The sequence below is a fragment of the Pan troglodytes genome, chromosome 9 (assembly GCF_028858775.2).
Source record: "Pan troglodytes isolate AG18354 chromosome 9, NHGRI_mPanTro3-v2.0_pri, whole genome shotgun sequence".
In the NCBI taxonomy this organism is placed as follows: Eukaryota; Metazoa; Chordata; class Mammalia; order Primates; family Hominidae; genus Pan; species Pan troglodytes.
In genome coordinates this window covers 117161520-117187007 of record NC_072407.2, presented here as the reverse complement: position 1 = coordinate 117187007, position 25488 = coordinate 117161520, and the positions used below count along the sequence as shown (strand labels likewise).

At 38.0% G+C, this 25488-nt stretch overlaps 1 protein-coding gene across 6 annotated transcripts in view; it reads left to right on the top strand.

Annotated features, from left to right (window-relative positions):
* The window catches only part of CADM1 (cell adhesion molecule 1), a 330172-nt gene that overhangs the window by 262609 nt on the left and 42075 nt on the right, over nucleotides 1-25488 (top strand). For all 6 annotated transcript variants that reach the window (XM_009424220.5, XM_003952044.5, XM_001151468.6 and 3 more), the window contains exons 2-5: nucleotides 3473-3619; nucleotides 5240-5392; nucleotides 12429-12566; nucleotides 14648-14806. In XM_009424220.5, the coding sequence (XP_009422495.1) occupies nucleotides 3473-3619; nucleotides 5240-5392; nucleotides 12429-12566; nucleotides 14648-14806 (597 nt within the window). The remainder of the gene's footprint in view (nucleotides 1-3472; nucleotides 3620-5239; nucleotides 5393-12428; nucleotides 12567-14647; nucleotides 14807-25488) is intronic.

The window sequence follows — 25488 nt, the reverse complement described above, 5'->3', positions numbered from 1 at the left end:
ATTTGATTTCTTTTGCCCAGAACATGTCCTGTTTCTGCCTTGACATTATATCTGCTAATTGAGTTTTAGAAAATCAGAAAGGTTTTAAAAATGGATTCTTGAAGAAAGGCACCAAAGTTGCCTGTTTGTACCCTTCTGCTACACATCAAATTGTGTTTTGTAGCTACCTAATTGTCATGATATCTATTTCAAGGGGAAATTTATCAAGTCACAGTGCACTCTTCTGTTTGGAAGAAATATTTGAGGATGTGAGCAGAAATTATTTTTACATAAAGGCTTCAGGCAGTTAAGAGTACTGACATACATACCGTATTTTCATCACTGTCATTCACTTCCTTTGCCTCAAATAAATAGGTCATTATTATTCCTTTGCAGCCATCTTATGGTGCCTTAAAGTGTGGAGCTCTGTGTAACATAACTGCCGTCCAGCTGACCCATATAATTTATTGGTGATATTTACAGAATGACATCCTTGGGCCACCACCATCAGACAAGGCCCTTTGATATCTTTCAGCAAAATATTTCATGATCACTTATAATTTTTTAGCATTAGTATTATAACCATGTTAACCTAGCTAGGAATTGGCATTTTCTGAGACACTGGATTTTAGGTTAGCCTTCGCAATTTTAGAAAATAATACAGTCATGATGATGATACCACCATGGGTTTGCAGAGCGCATTATGTGCCAGAGCACAGCAAGGGCAAACATTTGCAGATGGAAAAATTTTACCTGAATGATTCACTCAGTAGTGACACATTAAAATAGTCTGGCCTTATAGTACTCAATTATAAGTGATTAAGAATGTTTCTAGAAAACAAACAAAACCTCACTCTGTTTTATTGTTGTCATTGCTTAAAAGACAAAATCATGGACAACATGCCTCTTTTCCCATCCCCTATATACATGTTCTGTAGCCTTAATATGAGTGGAGTATTCTACTCTCAGAATATGCTAGCCTTAGGATTTCAATAAAGAGCTAAAATTAAAGCATACAGTTATTTCCACAGGAACTATCCTGTTAAAGCATAATTCAATTGCAACTGGCTTTAAGTCCCAGTGGCTGCAAGATAGTAGTCAGGATTTGTAAGGCCTTGGTTTATGTTGAAAGGATTAATGCCCGTCACCAGGCCTTTCCACATGTACCTTTTGTAAACTGAAGATTATTTATGTTGCTAATATACTTCCTTTGATAGAAGAAATCCCTCCCATAACCCAGTAAGACCGTGTTTGGTATTCTTGTCTACTCAAAGCAAGTCCTATGCCTTAAGACAGTTATAGCCCTTGAATCACACAATTAAATTTTTTCTTAATTTTCTTAGTAGATTGCGCGTTACCTGAGGCTGTGAGAGTGGTGGCTTTTCTGTACACACTTTTGCCAGGGCCAGCAAAACCACCTTGAAAACCTCACTTGATTGGTAGAAATTTTCTTCTCCTTTTTCTTTTCTCCAATCTGGGAATAAACTTTCTCCAGCTGGGTTCTGAATTCTGTGTTTGTCACAGTAATGCACTAAGGAAAAAATAAGCATCTGTTCATTTTTTTTTTTTTTTTTTTTTTTTTCTGATCAACTTTTCTCTTTGTTGTTATTCTGTAACACTGTTCGGCATACTAAGCCTCCACTGCTGGATCAAGCTTTCGGGAATTTACCCTCTCACTGCAAGCCCGGTGGGCCTGCATTCTCACACCTGGGTTAATTCCCTGGATCATAGAGCTCGAGGTTGGGTTTCATTTTGGTCTGCTCCTCAAGCATCAGAAATTTTTGTCTATCTGTGGCTCTAATGATTTTTTTTCCTTATCCTTTTAGTTTCCTCTTTTCTAATCCTCTGCCAGGGGCTGGTCTATTTCTAGGTGGATTTGGCTTAGAGCCATCTTAGCCACCCCTCTCACACTTTCCCAGTGTGTCCTAGCAAAGAGAAAAAAAAAAGGATCCTTCAACAGAAATATGATAGCAGGTGGAAACCTTCCATTTATTCTAATTGCATCTCTATTTATACTGTCTCAAATTTTCTTTAGATGAGTATTTATCTTTGACCTTTGTTTCTTTATGTGGGAACATTTTTTTAAGGAGCAAATAATCTGCCCCGAGTTGGTGTAAAACAGCTGCAGAGGGAGGTCCTTGAGAGCAGGAGCCTTATTCTTGGATCCACACTACTCCCAATGCATAATGGCTTCATAAATCTTTGTATTTGATGTCTAGAGAAATTATGATGACGATGATGATAGCAGCAGCTGCCATTTATTCACTTTTATAGAAACTAGACACAGAGCTAAATGCTTTATATTTATTATCCTTTTTCATCCCCCCATCAGCCCTGTGAGATAGCTTTTAATTACTATCCCCATTCTTCAGATGGGAAACTGGCTCAGGGACTTTAATTAATTTTCCAGAGATCACACAGCTAAAAAGCAGTCTCTCTCTCTCCCCTTCCCGATTGACCATTACATCTACTGCCTATACCACACTTTTTGTTCTGTAAGTAGGGATAAGGTATCGGTTTTCACCCACGTGGCAGCTTCTTAAAGGCTAGGACAGCATATACTTCTGTATCCCCTACTATGCCAGGTGTGACATTGAACACTGGAGAATTACTTCATCCTTTGGTTCTGAGTTGAACTCACTTCTCCTCCTACCTGTACGGTGGATCATTTAGGACATTTATGAGGTGGCCCAGGCTGCCGTCACTAATCTTAGAAGCAACAAACTAGGGCAGATCTGAAGATAATCCTTATATATCAGTGAATCTGAAAGCCTCGACTTTTTGACATGTTCTGAGGGAGATTTTCTAAATGGCTGGCAGGGGGTGGGGGGTGATTTGCAGATAGGGGTGACAGTTCAGAGATGCCTGGGGCTTTGGGTGAATCATGAAGGTGTGAGTTTCGGAGAGCAGAGTAACAAACTCCGAACCCTAAGCCTTCCCAGGATTTCATCGAGATCCCAAAGAGTCACTCACTCACACACGATGAACTGCCTATACATTGGGACTGTCAACATCAACTAACAAGACGAGATTATTTATTGAACCCTCCTACCTACTTCTATTAAGTGGCTCCTTGAGTTTCTGTGAGGCTGACCAAATAGCTTAGCTCAAGGGCAGGTAAGCTAAAGTTGGCTGTGTCTATCTTCCCTACTCCATTTGTGAGAGATTCGGCATTCACAAAAGCTGGTACTCTGACCTTTCCAATACCTCCTCAATATACTACTCAACTAGTACAAAGTACTAGAGGCTGAAACCTTTTGTATCACAGCTTTTGAGAGTATGATGATTCCAGGCTTAGTTGTATTTTGTCCCTTGATCTGTCTTCGATTAATAGACTCGTTTTGTAGACTACGAAGAAAGGTATTAGAGCCATGCTAAATGTTGCTACTTGTGTTCATTTTCTAATATGCCTAGTTCCCACTTTAATAGATCCCACTGATCACATTTTAATTGATGGAAATTTTCCTCTGACCTTTTCTTCCCTTTTTTTAAGGTGATGGGCAGAATCTGTTTACGAAAGACGTGACAGTGATCGAGGGAGAGGTTGCGACCATCAGTTGCCAAGTCAATAAGAGTGACGACTCTGTGATTCAGCTACTGAATCCCAACAGGCAGACCATTTATTTCAGGGACTTCAGGCGTAAGTTTCCATCTCTACAGTTGTAGATGGCAACTTTTTTACCTACATGTTGTCTTGATAAAGAGATTGCTAAGGCCACCTTTTTGAAATTTAATGTTAGATGCTTAAAGTTTAGTCAGTTCTTTAGAGGGAAGAAGAGACAGGCAATCATAATCTTTCTACTTAATAGAAACCTTGAATGGCCCCTTTTAAAAGTAAGGCAGTCTTACTTTGCAATAGAAATTGATTGTAGTAATTCAACGTGAATTGCAATCGAGTCCCAAATACTTAGCTGACACAAACAACTCAACAGGGTAAGGCAAGGAAAATACAGCATTCTGAAAGGTAATCCCTTTGGTTTGAAGATTGAAGTTTCCAAGGCAATAAATGCCTATAAGCATAAAACCAAGTCTTCTCTCATCATAGCCTTTGGCATATAGAAGTGTCCATATGCTGAAATCTTTCCAAATGTAATATCACAAAAAACAAAATTGCAACGGACTTGTATAGAATAGAAATGGTTCATATCAGTGTCAGGGCTTAGTAAGAGCAAGAATCAAATCTTTTGAAAAAAAAAAGAAACCAAAAACTGTTATTGGAGAGCATCGGTGCCTAACCAAAGCGAAGCATGTCTCTTCCAAGCTGCTTGTCCCCTTCCTCCCCAATACCTCAGGGTCATTCATGACCTGTGGAAAACGTTGATAAACCTAAGGAACATTTAAAAGGTTGAGGGAAGATAAAAGGAAATAAGCCAGCTTCTTTTCTTAAAGTTAATTTTTGTCATATACTAAGTTAGTCTTTGCCAAAATTAAGAAAGGATTTTGAAAGAGAACATTTGAACTAAATAAGAGGCCCACATGTATCAGTTTTGCAGTGATTTTGATTTCCTGCTTAATGCTTAATCAGTTTCATACTGTGAAGCCAAATGTACTTAGGAAACCACAGGACCAGTTTAAGGCCTCCGTAGGCTCGAGGTCATCCACTTTTGGCAGCTCCACCTCAAATCACGTCAAATATGTTAAGGTGCATCCAAGTTGATTAGGTTTATTTTGCTATTAGATTATAAGTTTTTAAAATAATTTTTCATGTTGCTTTTGTAATTAATATGAAGGCTTTTTTAGTTCTGTTTCATAATTTGAAACCTTTGTTTTTTGAAGGCCTTACTTACAATTTTTGAGGCATTTTAAAAGGCTGTAGGCCCTAGTCCCTGAACTTCCAGTGCCCAAAGGCTAGGGGGCCCTGGCACTCCCTGCTTCAGGGGACTCATGACCTGCTTTTTCCCTTTGTTTTCTTTTTGTCTATCTCTAGTATAAAACCTGAAAACATGTATGAATAAGTGCTGAAAACAGCATTTGGAATTGTGCCAAGTTAGAAGGGTGCGTAGCTGGGTGTGTGTGCATATATATATATGTGTGCATATGTATATATATATGCACACGCACACATACACACACACTCACACATACACTGATATGTGTAAGTTTCCTTTGGACAAGGTTATTTGTCTACATGAAGTTACTGCAAACACCCAAAATAGTAAGTCAAGAAGTATCAGAAACAGCAAGATGTAATAAATAATTAAGGAAAATAAACTGTCCGTCCACCTTCTCACAATCACTAACTCTCTGTTTTGTTTCACAGCTTTGAAGGACAGCAGGTTTCAGTTGCTGAATTTTTCTAGCAGTGAACTCAAAGTATCATTGACAAACGTCTCAATTTCTGATGAAGGAAGATACTTTTGCCAGCTCTATACCGATCCCCCACAGGAAAGTTACACCACCATCACAGTCCTGGGTAAGAAATGCATGTGGGGCTTACCCGGGGAAATGGAATAGAGATGGCCCTTTTACAGCAGCAAGGAAAAGGTTAATGGTGAATTCTCCTGTTCAAACTTGTTTCAGGAAGAATCACCACCCATCTTGCTGAATTTTAAAAATAGCCTATTTTACCAAATGCTGTAAGGAATGGCAATCAGCAGTCTTTATAGATTCCACCTGCTCTTGGGTTTCAACCCTCAAGCTTCAGAAGCAAAGATCAAGAGAATTTAGAGCCCTCAAATGAATCACTCACCACATGAAATGTTATTACTTCTAACTACCGGGATTTTTTTCTTCCTTGTGTGCAGGAGAAGGGGAGATGGGCTACCAAATCTATACCCCATGGCAGAGCTCAGTTATGAAATCCACGTAATGATTTTTCCTTCTGAGTTACATCCTCGTTTTAATATTGTTGATCTCCTTTTCATTGGCTTGACTTACGGCCTTGTTTATTGCTTATACTCTAGATTATGCTGTAAAAAAATCATACTCCATGAACATATACTTTGCCACAAATTGCAGTCATTGGACATAAAAGAGTTAAGAGCACTTTAACTGATAATAAGCAAAGAACTGTTGACGGGCTGCTAGGTACACCTCCAGTGAGCTGATTGTCTTCATTTATGATCACCAGATTGTGAGTTTCAGCAAAATCCTAGTAGCCAGGTTTCCATGTTCAATTTTAATATAGTCGGCAGATATTTCTATGTTGAAGGTGGTCTGAATTAGTCACCTTTAGACAAGCTTACTCTACTGCATAACACCAGCTGATTTGGATTCTTGAAACTGAATTTTCAAGGACATACACTATAGCATGAGGCAAGATCTCTGATTTACACCTTCGGGAAGATGATGAATCAAAGTCTATTTGAGGCGGCAGACTGCAGCTTTTCAGTGTAATGATAGGAAGATTAAAGAGGAAAGATAAATATGAAGGACATTTTTGCTTGGTATGTGTGCACATATATGTATTTATGGATGTACATATTGAGCTGCTGCCTCATTACTTTACTTCAACACAGCTGTAGAAGGGAAATTTTTTTTATTCATTAAGCTAAAACATAACCCTAATGCTCACATATATGTTTTTGACAAGAGGAGTATCAATTTTAGAAAGATGTGTTTAAAACCAGTCCATACAATTTCTAATCTGGTCTGTGTTTAATGATAGATGGCTTTCACGTATTCATATTTGTCACTATTGTGGTTTTAATCCAGATTAGACCTGTAGAAATAGTAAGCATGGGAGGTTTTAGTGGGATGACTATTTTGGTATTTTGCAGATGTACCAAATTCGCAAGCATAAATTTGAAGTTTTCTGTCTGTCTGCTTGTATCAGAGTATTTGAAAATGCTCTTTGCTTATTGGAGTAAGTCATTAGCAGCATAGACTTCAAATTGACCATCCACTCATCCACCCTTTGACTCATCATCGTTTATGGCATTTCCACAAAAGTGACAGTCATAAAATAAAATCTATTTATGGCATTTTGAATTTTCAGAGTATTTTACTACATATACCTTTACGTATTTATATGTTGTTTTCACAGAAGTAAAATGATAATAACAGACGTTAGACATCTTGCCCAGGTTACAAAGCACTCAGTAAGAACCAAAAATCTTAGAATTCGGAATAAATCTTACAATTCTGTCTTAAAATTACAACCTTTGTGTCTTCCAGTCTAGGTTGTTTTCAGTTAAATACCGAATGCTTTTGTTTAAAAAAAATTTTTTTTTTCCTAAAGGCACACATCTTTTGTTTTCAGGAGTATGTCTAGCCATTGGCAAGCAGTTACTACTGCCTGTCATTTTCTGGTGCCTGATACATTTATTCTCAAAACAACTGCTTTGGATCAGTTTGGCTCCGAATACACCATGTGCTTGGGAGCCAGTGTGCCAGCACTAGAATTTTGAGAGGTATTATGCCTGTAATCCTTTTGGAGGTCTGATTATTCTAGAAGTAATAGGTTCCTACTTGTATTTTATAGAAGTATTAACTTAAATATACTTGAAAGTAGCACTTTCAAGTATAAAAAGTAGTAGATATTCTTTCTGTAGATATTATTCATTCACTTAATATTCTTTCCATTTAATTTACTCTAGGATTCCTTGACAGAGTAAAATTGTTGTCATCAGTGTTTGAGTCTTTCATTTTCCAAAATCTGACAATTTCCACTGATACTCGTATATTCAAACCTTTCTCGTAAGGTTTAGAGTTTTCAGATATTACAATGAATGAAGAATGACAGTAGCATCTTTGTTGCTATCTGCAGTTCTCTGAAAAGGACTCCATGCATACTTACACAGCTGTCAAACTTCTTGATAGGTTGAAGATGCTCATTTTAGTGCATGTGTCTATTAGTTATTTGATGCATTCAGTAAAAACTTCAGCATAATTATAAGATATGGAGACGAGTACTTGTTAATGTTGTCTATGCTATTCTATAGTTACTATTATGCTTATGATCTTATCCATGTAAAATCTGAAGACTCTCCTATGATATTTTGTATGCATTTGTTGCCTTTAAGGATATTCATTCATTCCTTCCACTTGTGACGATTTTGTTTCTTTCTCCAGAACATACCGTAGGACTCTCTTTATACTACTATTCATAAGAGGAGATGAATGAGACAGAGAATACACTTCTTTAAGATTAATATAGTTACTGGTAATAGTAGCTAATATTATCACAGTCCTGTCCTTCTAAGATTAGTGTTCGTTCTTAAGATTCCAGGAACAGGAGAACCTAATTATTTTAAAGGGTCTTAGAGTGAGATTTCACATACTGATCAGCTTTAAGACTCCTCTTTTGTTGTAATTAATGTGACTCATCTTGATATTGCTGATTTTTGTTAAATGTTGTAGGCGTAATGTTTATAATTAGCACTCTTATAGATTTGAGGTTAGCTAAGAAGAACCTTGACATTTCATTACTGTTTTCTAGTATTTCCCTCTATGTGATTTTCATTCAGGTTTTCATCTATATGCACCTCCTTAGAAATATCTTTGGTTATTTTCATTAATGGCTGCAGGCAGTTTTTACTAAATGTGCCTGTTTAGTGGACCATGCGTAAGTATATTCTCTGGTTAGCAGCAGTTTTAATTCATTTTTCTTATAAATGGATTTTTATACTTTACTAACCTTTTGTATTAGAGTAGACATTGTGAAGCTAAAGGAAAAACAGGATAGAATTAATAGACCAAATAAGTTTTAAGATTTTCTTGTCCAACCCTTTTTTTTCAGAAAAGCAGATTTAAATCACCTCATTTATATTTTTGAAAGCTTTCTTGCTCTTAAAAAAAAAAAAAACTGAGCAAAGTCAGCTTTGTAACATATCAATAAACTATTATGATTCACAATATCAGATTTTATTTTATAAACCAAACAACTCCCAGTATACATGCCTGTTTCTTCTTCTAACCTTAGCTAAGATCAGAAATACTGGTCACAATCTTGAGAAAACTATTTATGGGCTTGGAAAAAAAAAAATCATTCAGTGATTTCACAGGATGGTGATCTCAACAATGAATAAGCCCTTCATTTTTCTACACTGGGCAAATTTTTTTTTTTTTTTTTTTTTTTTTTTTTTTTTTTTTTTTTTTGAGACGGAGTCTCCCTGTGTCGCCCAGGCTGGAGTGCAATGGGGTGATCTTGACTCACTGCAACCTCCGCCTCCTGAGTTCAAGTGATTTTCCTCCCTCAGCCTGCTGAGTAGCTGGAACTACAAGTGCCCGCCACCTCACCTGGCTAATTTTTGTATTTTTGGTAGAGACAGGGTTTCACCATGTTGGCCAGGCTGGTCTCAAACTCCTGACCCCAGGTGATCCACCCACCTCAGCCTCCCAAAGTGCTGGCATTACAGGCGTGAGCCACTACAAACCTGGGCACATTTTCTAATGCTTCTGAAGTTTTCCACATTTTTACCTTAGCCTTAAAGTTGAAGATGATGTCAGCGCTTTGGGCATATAATCCTAGGAACTAGCACTGGTTCAGGACTCACTCTGAAGAGTTACAGAGTAGAATTTATCTGTTGCAGTTGTTTGGATAATGCCAAACAACAAATAATCCAGATGGGGACCTAGCTGCCTGTCAGGATCTCAGCCCCCAAACGAAATCTGGAGGAGACATTGGTGAATTTTCCTCGATCCTTATCTGTACCTGTCCCTTTTCATTTCCTTACTTTGGACCAGCAGACGTTATTGATAATGTGGAAGGAACACACCCTCATCTTTATGAACCAAATGGAGGCAATAAAGACTTTCCACTGAGAAATATCATTGAAGATGAACGAGGTAGTGAAGGTTAGGAGAAGCTTGGGGTAAACAGAGACAAGGGGTTTCCAGGCTCAGCATGAAAACTCAGAGAATAAAGGAAAGGTATCCAGAAACACAGGAAACAACTATCTGAGTATGTTTGAGGCTAAATTCCACTAAGACTCAACAGAGATACATAGAGGAGTCTTTTAACAACTGCTGGACTGTCGCATCAAGAAGATTCCCGTGTTTCCACAGAGGGAGCATCAAAGTGTTTCTCCCAAAGTTATACAGATAAAGTGGGATCTGATCTGTCCCATTCCCTAGGGATTTCCCGGGTTGCCAGTGGCTTTAGTCATTTGCCCTCTTTGTCACATACTAAGAGAGCCACCTTCCTAAGTTCCTATCCCATCAGTTACATTGCTCCATTACAGTTCTCATTAGGAACCACTGCATATTTCAACATGAAAAATTATTTTCATCACTCCTATTTTTTCCTGGACCTTGAAAGGTATTTTTTTTTTTTACTTTCATTCCTTCCTTAGTTGAGAAGACACTCCTATATTTGTTACACCTTAGTTGTTTTCATTTTTTCTTATACCACTCTTTAAGGTCTTATTTTCTTTAGGCTTTTCCTCTGACATTTGATCTAACAATAGCATGTAAAAAATATTCCTATAATACTGCACTCAGAATGCAGTAGTATTTATTAGTCCTAAACATCTAGTCTCTCTGTGTATCCCCTATCAACCATCTAGGTATGTATGATGAAAATCTATAACCTACGTGACTGTCATCTAGCATGGATGAACTATGTGAAAGATACAGCTAGTTGAAGTCATTCCATTTCTTTTGTTAAAGCCTTTCTGTGTCTCATAAAATGCTAGCAGATGTGAAACTCTAAATTAGATGTTAGATTATCTTTTTGTTTATTTTTTCTTAAAATGTAAACTAGGGTAGTTCTTTGCCATGTTTAACTACTCATTTGGGCCATATCATATTAGCAACACTTCCATTTGAGCAAATATGTTGTTTTCCTTGTACACGGGAAACAAAGAAGAGGGATCCTTTGGCTCTGCTCATTACACCCCCCGCCACCACCACCACCAAACACTATCTTGCTAAGGAAGTATGTGCAACAAATCATTTTACTTTTACTTTTCTATCATTCTCTATAGGAATTTTCAACTGCTCCAATTCAGTGTAAAAGTCTTCCTGTGGGCAGAATTTTCACATTGTGGACTAGAACAGTTGGAAATCCCAAATACTTGGTTTAATCCCATAATTTATTGAAGCAGTATCAGAGATTTATTATTCAACTTGATCATCAGATGGCATGTTTATACATATTTAATTTCTTGTTTCTCTTCTGAGTTGAGAAACTTATTAATCATAAGTCTCGGAACTGTCTTTGCTTATTCATGGTGGTCAGGACATATATTCTTAGATTCACTGTACTGAATTCAGTATTCTTACTGATTTTTATTTCAACAGGCTCAGTCCTGAGGTAAGGTTGCATATGAAATTTTACTGTCAACTCAGTTTCATAAAAGATAACATATTTTATCATCATCATCATCATTGTCACCATCACCATCACTATCACACTACATACTCTTGATTTGATAGTCAGTACTTTAACTTCCCAATCCGTTATTTTGACCATTTTATCACACATATGTTTAATATGCTTACAGAAGGGTGGTTGTAATTCTGATATGTAAATCTACTTATAAGCACTTAAGAGTCTCTTTCGTCTTTGGTTTCCAAAATCTGGAGCACTGGAATTCAGAATATGGAAAATTGCTGCAAACTAATTGGCATTTCTTATATTACTGCATCTTCATATCCAAAGGACTTTATTACTACATTATCCATCAGAGGTTATGATTACATTCTGGATCTCTATGAATTATTTGATTACATGGAACTGGTTTGAGACACAATTTTTCTGTGCATTTTATGGTGAGTGATTCTTTTAAGGGACTCAAAGATTTTTATCTTTGCTCCGTTGACTTTGGAATCTTTCATTTGAAGATTGAAATTCAAGAGTTGAGTTCAAGGAGAAATACTGCTTTCTGGGGTTTCCTGGTAAGGATGATCATTTCCATAGCATGTACTCCCCTTTTATATCTACTTTCTGGTTAATTTTTGAATGACTGGTGACTAATATCTATATTGATATAATGTGCTCAGTGATAAGAGTGAGACATTGGTGGTGGTGGTGGTGGTTGTTGTTGTTATTATTATTATTATTATTATTATTGAGACGGAGTTTCGCTCTTGTTGCCCAGGCTGGCATGCAATGGCACGATCTCGGCTCACTGTAACCTCCACCTCCCAGGTTCAAGCGATTCTCCTGCCTCAGCCTCCCAAGTAGCTGGGATTACAGGCATGTGCCGCCGCGCCCGGATAATTTTGTATTTTTAATAGAGATGGGGTTTCTCCATGTTGGTCAGGCTGATATCAAAGTCCTGACCTCAGGTGATCTGCCCGCCTCGGCCTCCCAAAGTTCTGGGATTACAAATAGCCATCATGCTCAGCCACACTGGTTATTTTATAACATAAATTTAGGATAGAAATTCTAAATTAACTGATTTTGCATAACTCACTTTATTTGATGATTACTTTGTATTTCTTTTTCGCCTCTTGTGATGATTTAAATTCCCATCAGGAATGTCTACTGTTTTTCTCCTTTTTGATAGCAACAATGCAAAAATGCATTCTGTGTTTATAAAGCACATATGTTTAATTTGTAGTCCCACCACGTAATCTGATGATCGATATCCAGAAAGACACTGCGGTGGAAGGTGAGGAGATTGAAGTCAACTGCACTGCTATGGCCAGCAAGCCAGCCACGACTATCAGGTGGTTCAAAGGGAACACAGAGCTAAAAGGTAAGCTGCAGATTGCCACACACTGAAGTAGTTAGCTGATTCTAGCAGATATGCCTTTGTGAAAATCATGGAGAAATACAAAACATGCCCATGAAACCAAAGTATTCATTTAGATATGGTTTATAATCAATTACTAAATATGTCTGAGGCCAAAGCATAAAAGCATTTTATTCTTCTAATCCATGTCCTCATTCTGCTGTTTGAGGGTTCATGGTGATAGCTGTCGCTCTACTCAGATGCCCAGAAAGAACTAAAACTGTAAACTAGAACTCTTTAGGCTAGGAAAAATTTTCATGAGGGCTGTCTCCTGAGCTCAGGCTGTCTCTGTCTGTACCTTCAATTCTAATTGCTTTTACCCTGTCTTTTGCAGAGACCTAGAGGGGACCAGAACCCCACATTTTCAGGGTATACATTTTAAAAAATGTTTAACAGTCTTTCGTATGGTAAATTCCAAGTCATTCTGACGTCTATTGCACTATCAACTGTGTTGACTATATGCTTTCCTACAAGAGTGGTTGCACTAAGTGGACTAACAGTTTCATCTTAATTGTGAATTTACAGGGACCACCTTTCTTGTGAAATTTGTGATTCAGTTGCCCAATTCACCAGTCTGTTCTTATGCAGGCTGTGATTTTGTGATGACAGTACAAGGCAGCTCCTTTAGCCCCATTCTGATCATCTTTACCTCTGTACTGGGCCATCCCGGGTTCGGGTCCTGGATCCTCAAATACCTGGCACCTCAGGTGTTGCATCAGATAAAGGAGACAGCCTATACCCTATTTGACCATTTTTTGCCAGTTATCTTAAATTCCGCATGTATTTCTGCATTGAGATTCCTTCCTTTTCAAAGTTACCCTGCAGGTAGTACCCTGCACAAAGGTCTTAGGGGCTGAACTCCTCTAATTGTTTGACAGAAATGCTAGTGGCATGCTTCAGTTTCCTCTAAAATAGGGTTAATCGTATTACATACTTTATGGAATTTTTATGAAGATGAAAAGAGGGAATAGTTGTAAAGTATTTAGCTAATACTTGGGCCAAAGTAAGTGCTGTATATGTGCTTGTTAAATAAATAAAGAGCATGAGAAAGAAAAGAATCAGCCCTTTTAGAAAGAGGATATAGAAATCTATATCTGGAAGCAGATAAATCTATATATAACAGCTTAAGTTTCAAGAAGCTTGTTCTGTTTTAATCTCCTACTTCCTAGGTATGGTTTTGGAAGGAAGGAGTTTCTCATTTCCTCTCTGCTTTTCTGTCTAAGTGAATTCAGCCATTAAATGTGTACCGATAAGTACAAAACATTAAAAGAAAGTTAATGGTGTGCCATGTTCCTGGGAGTGCTGAGTTCAGGAAGGGACTGCCTTGGCCTATTCATTCCATCCGGAAGCCTCCTCCCTCCTTTTCTGGGTGTTCTTGGATGTGTCTCCCATCTGGCCCCAAGCCCTGTATCTTACTTTGCTCTAGCCCACTGCCACTGCATTTTTGCGGTCTTCCAAAAGTCTCAGAGTTTAAACATTTCAATTACAATTTCAATTATGTAAATCCATTTAGTTACTTTCTCTCTTAATTGTTGATGATGGGAGTAGGCAAAGGGGGTTGTTTGTAACTCTACTGCTTGTTGAATTACTTAGGGGATTTGGATAATATCCTAGAATTTCTAAATGGCATGACAGCCTAGTCAATATTTCAAGTTCAGATGGTTGTAGGGGTGAAAAACATTTTTCTTTTTCTCCTCCTGAATACCTTGAGCAGCCAGATGTCAGAATGTTTCAACTTTCAGCTGTCTTTTTCTGGGAGGTTTTAAGATAGAAAAACCATACATAATATATTTCAGTAAAAATAGTGTATGGTATTTGGACTTGAAATATATCTTAAATACTATGCTGCCCGGTTGAAAAGTCATAAATTAAGGAAATAAACACTTTATCAGGTAACTATCCACAAGTTACTCTCATCCCAAGTAACTGCCATCATATTTGTTAAAATAGCAATGTTGGGGTTAGAGGACAGAGGGGAGGACATAAAAACAAACTGATGGAAATTCACCCAACTCTGGTGTCTTGGTACATTTTCTGTTCCCCAGGCAAATCAGAGGTGGAAGAGTGGTCAGACATGTACACTGTGACCAGTCAGCTGATGCTGAAGGTGCACAAGGAGGATGATGGGGTCCCAGTGATCTGCCAGGTGGAGCACCCTGCGGTCACTGGAAACCTGCAGACCCAGCGGTATCTAGAAGTACAGTGTGAGTACCCTGGTATCTTACTCTGAGGGCGTAGAGTTGCAGTTACATAGAAACTCTTCAGAAGCCATTTATTCAATGCATTCATTTTATATAGTATACATAGAATTCTTATTTTTGCTAGAAAAATGAAGGATTATTTTATTGAAATATTGTACTGCCATATTACAGAGTGCCAATGAGGATTTGAAAATGCTACATTGAACCCAAAGGTAAAACTGAAATAATTTCAATCTGCTCTAACACGTGACTTAATTAATTTCTTTGCATATAGACTGTCATCATTTCTATGCCAACTGCAAAATCTAGGGTAATTTTTCCCCTTTTTTTATCCCATCATAAGTACTGAAGTTTTTATAGAAGGGATTTTTTTCCCATTTACGTCAGCATTTTGTTTTAAATGACATGTCCTCCTCTATTTTAGCTTAAATTAGAGCAATGAGTTGAAAAGTCGACTCTTTGGGATCATTGCCACAATCTTGATGGCTTCATCAATAAAAGCTAGATTGTAGTGAGTGAGGTTTTCTCCTTACCATGCCCTGTAGACCGAATATGTTTTCCTCATCTTCTCCTCTGGACCCTTCTGCTTAAAAGGAAAAAGTCTTTTTCTGCACAAAGCCATTCTTATGCCAAGGTTGTGGCTAAGTAGCCAGCTTCTCACTTTGCATTTGGCTTCTGAAAAATCAAGGTGATCTTTGAGTATGCATACTGAAATGTTACCAGAGTTTGGTTGGGATGGTAGTGATTGGATGTCTGATAAAGGAAAAGCTTTACCCTTTGTGAATCATTGGATTAATTTCCTAGGGCTGCCATAACAAATTGTCACAAACTTGGTAGCTTAAAATAGCAGAAACTTCTTTCCTTACAACGCTGGAGGCCAGAAGTCCAAAATCAAGGTTTTGGCAGGACCACACCCCCTCCCACCACAAAGACTGTAGGGATGGATCGTTCATTGATTTTTCCAGCTCTGGGAGTCCCAGGAGCTCCTTAACTTGTGGCTTCACCACTCCACTCTCTGCCTTCATCATCACATGACCTTCCCCTCTCCTCTGTGGGTCTCTCGTCTGTATGTTTTTCTGAGGACACTTGTCATTGGATGTAGGGCTCACCCAGATAATCCAGAATGGCCTCATCTTGAGATCCTTAAGCTGATTTCATCTGTAAAGACTTTTTTTCCAAATTCAGCTACAGTCACAGATTCCAAGGGTTAGAACATGGACTTATCTTTGGGAGCCACCATTCAACTCCATACAAGCCCTATTATTTGTCTAAATGATCTGAGCAAAATGGGAAGGCAGGAAAAGCTATAAAAAGTTGTTTCTAAGAAACCATCCCATTCCAACCTTTTCTTAACTCCGTGAGCTTGGCTCAATTTAACATTACATAATGCAGGGTTTCCTCATTAATTCATTTAATCTGCTTCAATATAAAGCTTCATTATGGGCATCATGCTTATAATTTTCATATCACTAAAACTATTGTGGTATAATGTCCCTATAATGGGAAAACGGAAATGATCAGATATTATCTAAATTAGCAGATAGTAGATTTCTTGTGACTTTGTTAATATGTAATTCATTTAAGCAAACTTAATATCCATTAACTTTCCTTGTAGGGGCCCATTAGCTTTAATAATACATTAGCTCCTTTGTACGTCCTGAGTAGATATTCACCCAGTTTCCACCCCTAAACTCTTTCAGTATTTTCCCAGAATATCTTTTAAATAGAATATAGTCCCACCTACCTACCAAATTACCCTCACTCCCAAATGCAAAATATTTCAAGCGCTACACCTCCTACTCCTTGGAAAACTTGATAATGATCCTTATAAGCCTTGGTTTCCATAATCTGTAGATTCTAAGACAAGGAATAAGGCTCCACATCTGAATCCATTTGACTTCAATCTAACAAAGTACTGCGAGCCTTTAATTTCAGGAAAGTGACTCTAATGCCCTCCAAAAACAAGGATGCACCAATTGATACTTTAAACTCTAATATGGCACCTTTTTGTGGGAGACTCTGCTTTTTATCCAAGAAAATCATACAAATATTTTAGCCTTTATTCCACTTTTCGGAATATACATAAGGAAAAATATTTTTGTATAAAGGAAAGCTAAGATAATTACAATGCATTATATTAACCTGAATGGAACTTCGCATCTGGTTTGATATCTTAAGTAAGGCTCTCTGTGCTCAAGAAAGTTCACTACCCTCCACTCCTAGAGCACTATTGAGAACTTTGCAGAGTCAGCCAGGAATTCCTTTTGTAGTTTCTTCAAACACAGTTGGAATTCTCTACATCATTTCCTACCAGCTTTACTCTCCTTGAACACTAGCAGCTATGCAGTAACAAAAAGTTTCATTCCTCAAATGCCTGAAGCACTCAGTCACTGGGCCCTGAAGTCTGATCAGTCATTGCCCAGTGCTGTTGATGGCTCAACTCCAGTGCCCCCCACAGCTGTCCTCTCTCTGCAGACAAGTAGCACCATATTTTGATGACCATGAGGAAAGAAGAGACACTCGAATACATGAGATTCCTAGAATAATTTATTCAGTAGCCACTCTGCATGGAGGGTGAATTATTTTGGATGCCTGTGAGGAGTAACATTGCACCTGTATTTTAATGTTGACTCATGCCCTTGAAGTCAGCAGTTCTTAACCTTTTGGGGATCATTGGCCCCTTTAAAAACCCTTTGATAGCTATAGACCTGGAAAAGATGAATACAGTCACATATTCACCATATTCTACTTACAATCTAAGGAGTCCATTTACCCCTCAGGGTTTTCCTAAATTCAGTTATTTGAGGACCACTTTCACAAATTTGCCATGTTCATGCATCATCTGTATTTTTACCTGATTTAGAATTTTTCTTTAAGTCACTTTATTGCTTTAACCTAACCAGGGCCTATGTAAAAATATCTATTAAATTACACATTTCATTTGTTATATATAGTGTCTAATAAGCTTTAAAATAAATGTACAACTAATATTTTTCAATGTCCTTTCCTTTGTCACCTAAAAAGATTTCTTATGTTCTCGGTGAGAAACAATAGGTTATCACTAGGAAATACTGACCCCATTCATGGACCTCAGAGTCTACTCCGAGTAAATAAGGCTACCTTGGGGGCAAATCTAATCTGATACTATTGGTATTAAATATGCTCACTTGTTTAAGCCTGGCTGATTTTACTCCATGAAGGTTTATGGAAACCTCTCTTTATCCCCATCTAAGATGAATGGATGTTAACCAGGACATGAATAGGGTTAAATGACAGATCATGGATTTGAATTCTACATGAAGTAATTTTTTTAAAATACTATTAAAAAGGAAATGAAATAATGAAAACCTGCATTATATGTCATTAAATATCTTACTTTAAGTAAGACAGGGAAAAAAGAGAGGAAGGATAAAAAGAAGGGAAGTGTTGCACCTCTGTCCTTAAAATGGAGTGCTACCATACGGCATAGAAGACAAGGCTTGAGCTACAACTTGGAATTGCTTTTGTCTTGTGGATTTAAGTCCTAATTAATTGAACCAGGATTTTGCAGTGTTTGTTAGGACCCTTATTTGTGATACCAGGAGAAATTGTTGTGCCCAATTATGTGAAAAATCAGCCAGATGTGTATGCTGTCATACTTTTAATAATCCTTAAGTTTTTGGTGAGTACAGATATTAATTGTGTAGTATGCATTGAAGTGATTAACATCAATGTAATTTATCATCTGGAGATTTCTGAACATAAATAAATGAGTTGTTTTGTTCAGCAAGGTGTTGACCCCTTCAGAATCAGTGAATTAAAGTCCCCCCCCTTTTTTATTATAAATATGAAAGGCACCACAATCAGCCAAGTGTTCAGTTATTTGATTTTCTGGGGCATTAGCCGCTCTTGTTTGTGACATTTCCCTGTTGGGTGCTCGTTTGCAAGCTCATTAATAAGGTTTTCTCATAGGAACGTTGCCGGGAATGAAGAACATACAGTAGGTCTCTTAGTTTTCTAGCTTTCATTCTGAGACTCAGCAAGGGTACAGCAGCAGCACACAGTTAAATGTTTAAAACAGAAAATAATTATGCTCCCAAGCTGGAAGAGCTCAAAGCTCTCTTTCCTTAGATGTTATGCAGAGAACAGTTTTGCTTTTTAATGTTCCGAGCTGTATGACCCTAAAATCTTTCAGTGCATTTTTTTCTTGCGAATGTCTGTACAGGTGGTGGTGCCCAAATTTACAACATGGTTGATTATAGCAGAGTGTGATACAATTGTAGCACGGTTAGTAGAGCTTCAGATCTGAGGGAATGTACTCTTGTCAAATAAAAGCCTGTTTAAACGGCAACAGTTCACTGTCTGAGCGTTAAGAGAAAACTGTCTAAATAGCATCAAGGTGGCAACACATAGCGACATAAGCTGGGAATTCAAAGAAAAGCTGTGACCCTCAGTATGGAATTCAGATTGCTTTGCACAAGGGAGGAAAGCCTTCCTCTGGACTGGGGTGAATATGAAGCTCTTGAATTACTGCTGTGTGGCTTCTGCTTTCACCCATCATAGCCTTGCTCTTTAACATGTTTGGCAAAAATCCTCATTTTGTGAGGGTTTTGTGTTTGTGCATATTTTAAAAAAAGAAAGAAAACTCAGAGATGAGTTTTGAAAAGAAGAATGAAAACAAAGACTCTAGAAATGGGTGCTTGAATGCCATGCCTGCTCTGATTATCATCTGACAGTTAATTGTATACGTGGGCATCATTTTCAAAATGAGTTTTATTGACTGAATGTAGCTAGGTATTTTATAAATCCATAGCCCTGTTCATCCAAGGTCCAGAGAAGGGTAGATTTTTTTTTCTTTCATTCCCTCAACTGGAGGAAAATTGGGCATTGAGGAGATGATCAAAACCTGTTCTTTATCTGTGCCAAAATAAATGTTTCTCTGGTATCGATAGTGCCCTGCAGTGAAGGAGAGAGGAAAACCTGGAAATCAGAAAATCTTTCCTATTTGGAGTGGAGGATAACACTTAGTTCCCAAGAGCAGCTTCTATATCAAATCCTCTCCCTCATCAATTCTGTTTCCAGGTTGTAGTCTTCAGAGCATAATAGCTGGCGTTTTCAGATTTGGCCTGTTTCTCTCTGATCTCCAGTCTCTCTTTCTCTTTCTCTCTCTCTTTTTTTTTTTTAAAACAGAATACGCTCTTCCTCCCACTCTCCCTTTTATTTTTTTTTTAAAGCAGTGAATTGAGTTTCAGGGAGGTTATTTTAGTATTTATGATTCCTTATGAGAAATAATCAAGGAATGAAGAACCCCGATTGAAGCTAATTTTTTAACCTATTATTTCTTTGTGTTAACACAGAGTAGTGTTGGTTCCAAGTTCCTGATATTATAAGGACTATAGATTTTTAGTGATACAATCTGCAGTACCAAAAGTGTCAAGAGGCTGAGTAACCAGTATTCAAAATACAAAGAGTGAGTGTTGGGCAAATACATCATGAGCAAGACTGGAATAACCCTTAAGGGAAAAGCCTTTGCCTTTATACCTGCCTTCTGAATGCATACCCTGCAGAAAGAGGCCTGTTTTACTAAGAACCACCTCCTCTCATCTCACTGACCTTAATGTATTTGTAAAAGATGTGTCTGTGTGGCTGTGGACATTGAATGCTTACATAGTGAAACCAGTCTTCTAATGCACATACTTCACTTAATGGTTTTTAACTCAAGGTCAAATTTTGATTGTGTGGAAGGTTAAATAGTTGTGAAGCTGGCATCTAAAAATCTAAAAGGAATGGTCAAACAACATCCTTTCTGATTTCCTGTAAGACACCACTTAGAGACACATCGGAAGTGCTAAATAAATGTATGGTGAAGTGGAAATATGTAAAGCAGAACACCTGGGCTGAACCTCTGATTTGGGCAGCTGGATTGACCTTCCAAAAGAAAAACAAAATTATATTCTGTGATGAGGACTAATGGGAACTGGTGATCTGATTTTATTTATTTTTTAATCAGTAGTAAAGGTGGAAGGAGAAGTCCATGCCCCAATGTTTCTTCACTTTCTCATTCACTTATTCCTTCATTCATTCATCCAGCAACTATGTCTTGAATGCTTACTGTGTGCCAGTCCCTGGCACCGTTCTAGTTACCAAGACTTCAAGAAACAGAACAAAACAAAACAAAAAAACCCCTCTCGTGTTACAGAGGGAGGATTCTTGTACAGAAAATCTTGCTATAGGGATTTTCTTGCCCAGTGTTTGCTTACAAATGATGAGAATTGCTTCCAAGACATGGAAGAATATTCTGTGAGTATGTACCCCCATTTAAAAAGCAGTGGGAACAAAGCTTTCTGCCACCACACCATGGGATCAAATTTGATTCTTTTTTGTAAATAGTAATTCTAATACCCACAAACCTACCTGAAAGTTGCAGCAAGAGAAGACTGCATTCTACTGTGGTATTGGTCTTACGTCAGTCCCACCAGATTTGACTCATCCCACTCACAATCGTTCAGCCCTCTTCAGGAAGCCCAGTTTCAGTACTATGAGTCATAACAACAGATGTAACAGCAGGAGGTTCTTCACCTTGCAAACAAACAAAATAAACGGCAGTGAAAATTATTCATGAATGTATTATGACAATAGAAAGCAAATCTTTTGCAAGATGTTCTCTTTAACTCCTCTGAGAGCTCTGTGTGACTCCGTTCATTCACCAATCCCAGTCACCTGGCATTGCTAGACATTGCCCTCCTTTAGTTGCAAAGCTGTCCTCCCCCAACAATTTAGACAGCCATATTGTAGGGGTTGATTCTTGCTTTGAGCTCAAACAGCTTCTAACACTCACCAAATCTCAGGTTAATCTTTGCATTGTCGTTCTACTCCAAACTCCAATAATCCTCCATGATTGACAAAGACTCTTCAGTCAATGCTTCCTCACTTGAATGCACAGGGGCTGACCCAGACCCGCTACCCAGACATTCTGATATCATCTGTGCTCATGCTGCCCTTGAGTTCTCCCTGGTAGGACTTGAAACAATTAGCACTTGATCCACAAGCATCAAATCCCCATACTCCCTGGTGTTTCAGAATATTGGGTGAAATCTAAGTAAGAAACATGAAGAAGAGCCTGTGTCCCAAATGCAGTTGCAGAAACAGATTTGCACTCAAGCCCCTGGACCTAGTTGCATTGAGCACATAAAGAAAATATGACACCTGCATTTCCTGATTTAGAAATTCTTAGGAAGAGAGGGAAGGTTGTGGGAACTCCAGGGATAATAGGTCTCCCGCTGGCATGTCTCCTGCCAGGGTATCAGGATGCCTTTTCCACTGATTCAGCTCTGCTCCTCTCTGCTACCCGGGAAGGGTGACATCCCAGTCATGAAGAAACTGCAAAGTACCTTTTTCTAAATAAACGAATGCAAAGACCTGATACGTTAGTGTTTGGACCTACAGAGGAGACTGTGTCTTTTCATTTACATAGGAAACTGAAATACAGGTTCAGAATCTTGAGTTTCATCTTCTGAAAAGATCATAGAATGTGGTGCAAGGTCAGACTGGCATGAAATCAATTGTAATCTGCCAGCAACCCATTCCAACCTCTTTAAGAGTTTCCTTTTATATATTTTTTCCCTTTATAGAGAGAGCAAAGTACATTTAAAGAAAGTCTCATCAAATCAGAATGTCTTTCTAATATTATTTTTTTAATTGCTTGCTACTGTAGTGTGACCTAAAGCCTCCTGGTGTTTAACCCTCTGTGCAACTTTGACTAATGAACAAATTTGTCTGCTATAGCAGTCTTGCTAAATGTCTTTTACAGGGTTTAAAAAAATTCACAGTGTATTATGAAAACCTCAGATCCCTCGACCTAATTGATTGGCTGTTGATGATGCCATGTCTATAACTGTAATGTTCTTTAAGTGTACAGACCTAACTATTTTTCTTATTTTTATATAGCAGTTCCATTTTATAATGACATTAAGCCATTCTGAGTGATACATTTCTGGGCAGTTATTGCACTTGGGTAGAAAGTATCGTCTGGCTTTTGGCCTCATGCCTTACAACACCAACCGAGGCGTAAAATGATCCCCCAGAAAATGTACTAGGTTTTACCTCATTACTTAAAAATAAATCTTGGAGGCTGGTTCTGTTTCAGAAAAGGTTTGGTGGGTTATAACATTTGATTTATGAACATAATTAAAATATAAATGATGAGCTCTGGGCTATTCAATCAGCCATCTGGATTGTTCGGTATTTTGACATATTCATATCGTAGTTAGGCTCTTCAATGGAAAATTTAATGTCCCTTAGTTCTAGAGGTGCCAGTGGAATCCCAGGGTTTCTATTCCACCTGTTGAGAACGCTTAAGTTTCTCTTTCAGGACAAAGGAAGGGGAACAGAATTTATTTTTAAGTTTCCATCACCCAGGGATAGATCTCGGCACATAGACCTTCTATAATATTTGATTCCTAGACTGGGTGAGAGGATAGCTCATCTGCCCGTGGTCAGATAATATGCCTATAAATACTGCATGTGTCAACAGAGGGGAACATTTTTCTGTATAATGCAGGCAAGACTAACGGTTACCTTTTCAGCCAGCTATTACGGTAACTGTGGCAGCTGTAGCCATAAGTAGATAGTAGATGTTTCTCCAGAACTTAAAGAGTAAATTGGGAAAATCAGTTATCAAAATTGAAGGTGTATTTTTTGTGATTTAGTAAATGGTTTTTAAAATAAATTTTGGGTATAACAAATCCTTAGCTTGTTCTTCCCAATTTATGTGAATAATTGACAACTGATAAACAGCTCATTAGGAACATAAAAAAGCATTTAACTAAAACTCAGTGGTACTGAAGAAGCAGGGTGGATTAAGTTTTTCAACACTGTCTTTATTATTGATGGAAGCTGAGCATGTAAAATCCTTAGTGCACTATGCTGAAAAATATGCCCTCTCTGTTTTCTTGTAAATTACATTAAGGAAAAAAGAAGAAAAACGAAATCCTTCCACATAGGCCAGCAAGCATTCTGCTTCTTCTTAATTAATGGCCAAAGTCAGCAGTGCATGAAAAATGTAGCCTTTCTGTAGATCAGAGATTAACCTATAAGCAGATGTTACATTTCAGCCCAAATTTTGGGCTTTAAATTTAGCCTCACCCAGAAGGTTCATGGGTAAGAATGATAGAGGTCCCCTAACTAGGAACTCTAGTAAGTGCTGCTGTTTCTGGGTATGAACTGTGAGGTAGCAGGTCTTCTGTTTTCTGTGTGTCCAGTGTCATAACCTTCTTCTTTCATTTCTTTTGTATCTTTTTTAAAAACTAAACTTCACTAACTAGTGTGTGTGTGTTACACGACCACAAACAATAAACCCACACCTGATGCCCAGCAGTTGTAGTTAGCCTAATATGTGGCCTCTGTCTCTGAAAGGGGGTGCCCAGGAGCTCTTGAACCACCCAGTGCTGGTTCAAGGTCATCCTGTTTATCCTTTACAAGCATTTCTGCTTTTCTTTAATGACTACCTTCCCGACCCAGTTATCAGTATCTGGAAACCTCAACACCATTTTGCTCTTAAACAGTTTCTTTGCCAACGTGTCCAAGAATAGAATTGTGTAACTTGCAAGGGTCAGCTGGAGCTTCTGGGCTTGTTAACTTTACGTTCTCTGGCAAGAGACTTAGCTTCTCAGAAAGCACTACCAATTCTCAGTATGCAGTGCACACTGGTGGGTGAACAAGGGGGCTCTCTTAAAAGGTTTTGAATGCCATGTAATTTTTAGAGACATGAGAGAAAGATTTGTGATAGGAAAGAGACTATAAGAATGCATCTAGAAAGCAGCTATCTCTAGTGAGGACTTCCTTGTGCAGCTTATATAGCTGTGTACAAGATGAGATTGGTTGAGCCTTGCCGTAATATTTCTATCTTCTCCCTTATTCCATAGGATGAATGTTAATGAGCTAACCACAGCTTGTAAAAGGCCAAGGGGCTGTTGTTTAGGTGGTATGATTGTCTGAGAAAGTAAAACTATGGTAATTGTTTTGACCTTTCAGCCAACCGATGTCTTGCCCTCTCACATTTATTACTCTTGGGCACATTTCCAAAAATATGCATTTACAGAGCCACAGAATTAAATGAGAAAACCGATTTAGGGATTAATAGCTTGTTAGTTCAGCACTGAAAAAAACAATCTCCTAATTCCATTCAGGTTTTATTTGTTAATGTATTTGTATGTGTATCTATGTTAATTCCAACTTCTGTAGCTTCCCTCCCTATTCCCTGAACCTCCCATTATTCAGCTCTCATAGCCATATCCCCACACTGACAAATACAGTTTTAAGTAGCTGGTGGAAATAAGAATACTTATATCTCCTTCCTAAGTACCTCACTGCATTAGGAAGCTATACCTGGCTTTAATTATAGATTGCCATTGGAAATGCACTTATGGATCAGAAATCTATCCCAACATACACTTATGGGGCTGTCTCTCTCTCTGTGATCTTGGATGATCTACTTCAATCTGTGGGTACCAGAGTTCCCATCCCTAAAACTAGGCTTATTCTACCCCCAGTGATGGTTCCTAGGGGAGTAGATGCTGAGTAAATGTCAGTATTTTTTCTTTTTAATGTTTACACTGAGATGTCAGAGTTTTCACTGGGAGGGCTCCCAAAATATCCCAGTTGTTTTTTCTTAAAGTCATTCAGTCTGCCTTTCTCATTTGAAAACA